General features: G+C 37.8%; 1 protein-coding gene across 1 annotated transcript; it reads left to right on the plus strand.

Annotated features, from left to right (window-relative positions):
* The first annotated feature begins 4,962 nt into the window (after nucleotides 1-4,962).
* Nucleotides 4,963-5,688, plus strand: LOC113855376. The gene has a single exon (XM_027487002.1). It carries the CDS (start codon nucleotides 4,963-4,965, stop codon nucleotides 5,686-5,688), a length of 726 nt encoding a protein of 241 aa, XP_027342803.1.
* The last annotated feature ends 324 nt before the right edge of the window (nucleotides 5,689-6,012 follow it).

Consider the following 6,012-nt stretch of genomic DNA (forward strand, 5'->3'; position numbering starts at 1 on the left):
TTCATGTGCGGGGTTAGTTGAATTTTAGGGACGAAATTCCTTAAAGGAGAGGAGAGTTGTAACGCATGATATTAATTATTGTTATTTATATAAAATCTAAATGCATATATATGTTTGTGTAAGTGTAAATGGATGTTGAAAATTTGCATTGGATGCGTAATGATGGTGTTTTGTGTGTAATGAGTATGAATATATGTACATATATGAATGTTGTGGATGTGTGTATATATATGTGTATGCATGACTGGATAGGGCGAAAATGGGCTAAGTGCTTAAATGCGGGGTGTAATACTAGGTTGTTCTCGCTGCAGCGAGAGGGCCCTGGGAAGGAAGGACCAAAGTTGTTGCCTTTTCGCTGTAGCGACAGAGCGACAGTTTATGGTACATTTCTGGGTGCAGTCTCGCTGTAGCGAGATGGTCTCGTTGTAGTGAGATTCTGTAGAAACCAGGGTGCAGTTTCGTCTGAGATTTACACTACAGCGAGAATATCTCGCTATAGCGAGAGTGTCGCGACCAGAAAAGGATTTAAAGGGGGGTTAGGGTTCAGGGAGAGTTATTTCTCCCTCTCCCTTAGAAATCCCTTCGATCCTCTCATTCCCAAACCCTTTTCCACCGATTAAATTGCCTCCAAAGCCGTTCAGAAGCTTGATTGAAGGATAAATCCGTGTGGGGAACGCTTGGAGGTGAGTTTTAATGGTTAAGGTTTCTGTTTTTCATTCTCTTTCTCTATTTTCGTGGTTTCTCTTGGTTCTCATGGAGTTTCTCCATGTGTTTAGGATGAAATCCGCAAGGGGGCACTTCTTGGTAGATTTATCGTGTGGGACGTCGATCCAAGGTAAAAGGGGCTCTATCCTACCCTTTTGTGCATGAATTGTTGTTATTTTGCTGAATATCATGCTGTGGCTGAGTTAGTGAGTAGGAAATTACTGAGAAATGTAATGTGGGCCATGTGCCGTGCTATGTGAACATTATGTGTGTTGACCCGAAATTGATGAATGTGGATTGTATGTAAATATTGTGTGATAGAATGAGGGCATGTATGCCGAGTGTTGTGAATAGGTATGGGCACTTGTGCCGTATATTTTTAATGAATATTGTGAAAATGTGGGCCCAAAGGCCGTGTAATATGAACAATAATTGTAGGCTACGTGTCGTGTGCTATGAAATGGAATGTGGGCTGTGTGCAGTGTGTAACCATGATTACTGCATGCGTGAATGGAATATGTATGAATAGGCGTGTAAGCGCCGTTGTAATGTGTTATGAATGGTTCAGCGATACACTGGGGTGTGAAAGATGGGAACGGTAGAAATACCTTGGGGAAGGGAGAGTGGTGGTGACACCGACTGTGGAACGGGTGCACCATGGGCCACACACTCTCTTCCTGACTAGTCCTCTAACCACTACTTTTGCTGAACGACCTATGACTGACCACGTGGTATCCGTGAGGTGGGGGTAACCGGCAACCATTTATGATGTAAATCTGTGATGACAGTGCCATAGTGAGTGTGGCTGGGGTGCGTATGCACAGTTTTGTGTATTGTACTTGTGGATGTAAAATGCTGCCTGTGATTGTGTTTGTTTAATGTATTGGTAATGTGCTAGAGGTAAGACTCTATGTTGACTGTGTATTTTTGAGTAGTGTAGAGTACTCACCCTTACATTCACTTTTCAGGTAATCAAAACGATCAGCACCGAACTCAATGGAGGGGTGGATGGAACTGCTATAGGACTTAAGATATTATTTTGAAAACTGTTGTGTTTGAATAAGTTATGTAACAACTGTTTGATTAAATTTGTAACCCCTTTCTTTATTTGAAATGGTTGATGAAACTTGAATTGAAAATGAAAATTTTATTATTTCAAAAATTTACAAAATTCCTTATTTATTAAAATTAAATTTATGGTGTTACGCAGAGTGTGCGTTCCTCAAAATGAAGAATTGAAGCAAATGATATTGGAAGATGCATATAAGAGTAAGCTAAGCTTCCACCTTGGAGCAATAATGATGTATAACGACTTGTGAAGAAATTTCTGGTGGTACGACATGAAGAAAGAGATTGTTGAGTAAGTTGCAAAGTGTTTAACGTGCCAGAAATTGAAAGCAGAACATCGGTGGGTACCAGGAGAATTACAACCATCGAAGATTCCAAAATGGAAATGGGGTAGTATCTCCATAGACTTCGTATCTCGACTGCCAAAAACAAAGAGAAATCAAGATGTTATATGGGTGATTGTAGACCGTCTAACCAAGACTGCACGTTGCATTCCAATTAATATGAAGTATAAATTGGAGAAGTTAGCGAAAGTGTATATCAATGAACTAGTCAGATTGCATAGGGTACCCTTAAGCATCGTATCAAATCGAGACCCGAGATTTACATCAAAGTTTTGGGAGAGTCTGCAAGAAGCTTTGGGGACTAAGTTGAAACTTAGTTCATCATATCAACCTCAAACTGAAAGGCAGACAGAGTGTACCATCCTATCACTAGAGTATTTGCTACGAGCTTGTGTGATGGAGCAGCAAGGAGTGTGGGATGAATGTCTACCTTTGGTAGAATTCCAATAATAGTTATCATGCAACCATCGAAATGACACCATATGAAGCATTATACGAAAGGAGGTGGCAAACTCCTCTATGCTGATATGAAGTTGGAGAAACAATTTTGTATCTGCCTGATGTAGTATAGAAACAGAATGATCAAGTAAAGATGATTAGAGCAAAGATAAAGATTGCTTAAGATAGACAAAAGAGCTACCATGATTAGCAAAAGAAGCCATTAGAATTTTAAGTTCGCGATCATGTATTTTTTCGAGTTTCACCCATTATTGGAGTTGGTAGTGTAACATCCTGTACTTTGATTTAAATAAAATGAGGTTTGTTAAAGTATAATTGGAATAGATTTTGATAGAATTTATATATATTTTTTTTAAAAAGTGAACAATAAAACTACCTATGAACAGTAAACCGCGTATGAACAGTGAAACCGCCTATGAACAGTAAACCACGTATGAATAGTGAAATCACGTATGTACAGTGACGATGACGTTATCAGTGCAATCATCATAATGTCATGGCTGACGTCACATCCGCGTACAGTACGTGTACAGTACATGTGCACAGTGTTTCTGGCTTGAACAGTGTCCGCAAACAGTGTTTCCAGCGTGAACAGTAAATTCTGGCGAAGAACAGTAAATTCCGGCGGTGAACAGTAACTTTTGAAAATTTTCTATAAAAAGGGGGTTTCAGACAAAATTTTTATTTCTTCATTCCTATCCAAGGTTCTCAAAGGTTCTAAGGCTATATTTCGCCATTTTCTCCCATACTAAATCTCCTAAACTTAGATTTCTCTTCAGATCTGTGATTCTACTTCCGTTCTAAAGGATTTCAAGTAAGTTTCTCTAAGTTTGAAGCTAGATTTACCGTTCGTTTCTCTTCTTTTTCTTTTTCTTATAGATGTTCATGATGTTCTTAGGAAAAACTCCGTTCTAGAGTTATATCTTCGGTTAAATCTTTGTAAAAGCTCTGTTTTGAGGTAAGGGGGCTCAACTTTATCATTTTGTTATGTTTATTACTTGTATTCTCATATATCTTGTCATGTATGTGATTATATGTGGAATAATCCCTGTTTTATGAGAAATAATCAGTGAAAAGTGAGAATAATTGGCTGTTTATGTGATTTTATGATGAGTACATGATGAAATGGTAATATTATGTTCAAATAGGGCATGATAAGGTATATTGAGGATGGTTGATATGATTTTATGATTTTGTGATATGAAATATACGAAGAGATGGATGTTTCATGTTTGAATATATTGCGTTTCATGTAAAAATGACGTGTATTGTGAATATGCCATGGTTTGATGTATATGATGAAAAGTATGTGGAAATATAATGAAAAATATGTGTGAACATGATAAATGGCATATGTGAACATTGAATATACTTGAAAAAGTATAAGATGGAGATGATATGGAATATCTTGGGGAAATGCAGGGTGGTGAGTGACATTCAGGATTGTGCACGGAATATTGTGTTCGAATGCACCACATGGCCACACACTCATTTCTCGACTTGACTCCTGACCATTACCTTTGCTAAGGGGCTATCTATTGAATGCGTTGTATCCGTATTGTATTGGGTCATCCGGCGACTATTTACATGGATGTGTAAGACCTCAGGATAGAGGCATCGGATAACTGTGGCCACAAGGCGCGGTAAGTGCGGTTAAAAGAAAAAGAAATTGTGAATCTGTGGAATATAATATGTGTTTGTGTGTTGATATGAGAACATGATTTATATGACACTATGATATGTAATGCCATGATGTTTTCTTTAATCGTGATAAGATGTGTTTTGTGATGAATATGTTTGATGTATGAGTGGTAGGGTAGAGACTCACCCTTACACAACATTTTCAAGAAAGCAGGACGAATAGTACCAGGCTCACAGTGCATGGATGGATGGGAACTGCTATAGGACTTAGTTATTTTGAGTTAGTAATGAATATTTTTCAGTTCTATAGCATTCTTTTGAAACAGTTGTAAAACTACTATTTCTTTTTTTTGTTGATGAAAATTCTAGAATCTTTGTTTTTCTAAAATACTTATGAATTAATGAAATTTTACTCTATGAACCTTATATCATTTCAATGTCTCTTTCTTATTAGGGAGTTTTTTTTGAAAGAAAATTTACTTTACCATTTAAATTTTTTATGAAAATTTATCATATATTGAGGAAAGAAATATAAGGCGTTACAATTTTGGTATTAGAGCAGTTCATCCAGACCAAACTGGGGTATGGGACTAACATGTTTGTGTTGTGTAATAGATATACTAGAATATGAAATGTTTATTTGCTAATATGACTTGTTAGATGTGAATTACTTAAACTAGATGTATCAATGTGTATGTGAATGATAGATTCATAAGTGATTTGAGTTTATTGCAAGATTAGAGCTATGGCTGGTAGAGGTAGATCTGCTGGTGCTACAAATGAACTCCTGGAGCGCATGACCCAAGTCTTAGAGACTTTGGCACATAACCAGGAGGCTAAACCAGCCAAGTATAGAGGACTTTCTTCTTTTACTAGGCATAACCCTCCAAAATTTGAGGGAAAGTTTGATCCTGAAGGAGCTCAGAGGTGGATAGCAGATGTGGAGAAGATTTTCCATGCCATGGGATGTAGAGAGGAGCATAAGGTAACTTATGCTACTTATATGTTGAGTGAAGAAGCTGAAGATTGGTGGAGATTTGCTAGTCAAACTCTACTGCAAGAAGATGGTTATATTCCTTGGGAGACATTCAAGGAAACCTTCCTGGGAAGTTATTTCCCTAGAGATTTAAAGAAACAGAAGGCTAGGAAGTTCCTTGAGTTGAAACAAGGAAACATGTCTATAGGTGAATATGCTGCTAAATTTCATGAATTGATGAAATACTGGCCTCACTATCAACATAATGATGGAGAGGAAGATCTATGTGCTCAATTTGAACATGGGCTAAGGCCAGATATTCGAGCTACCATTAGTGTATTCCAGCTGACAGATTTACCCACTCTAGTGAGTAAATGCAGAATATTTGAAGCCAATACTAAGGGTAAGACGGTGGATACCAGAATCGGTGGTCCTATGAGGCAAGACCGAAGGCCTCCAAGATTTTCTAGAGGACCTTACTCTAGTCCAAATTAGTCTCAAGTGAAGGGGACTGTATCTCAAGAAGATAGTAGTGGTGGTTCTGGTTCTTTCAAAAGGCCACTAAAATGTTTCAAGTGTGGTAGGCCTCATATTAAAAAGAATTGTCCTCAACTTCCACCAACATGTGACATTTGTAGGAAAATGGGACACTCTGCTAGTGTTTGTTGGTCTGCTCCACAAAAGAACGGAAGCATAAGTGTGGAACAAAGACCTGAATCTAAAGCAAGCACTGGAATAAAGCTAAATGTGAAAGGCAAAGTTTTTGCTATGAGTGGAGCTGAGGCTTCAAAATCAGAGGGGCTTATTAGAGGTAAATGT

The sequence above is a fragment of the Abrus precatorius genome, unplaced genomic scaffold, assembly GCF_003935025.1.
Source record: "Abrus precatorius isolate BTA unplaced genomic scaffold, Abrus_2018 Scaffold1, whole genome shotgun sequence".
NCBI lineage: Eukaryota > Viridiplantae > Streptophyta > Magnoliopsida > Fabales > Fabaceae > Abrus > Abrus precatorius.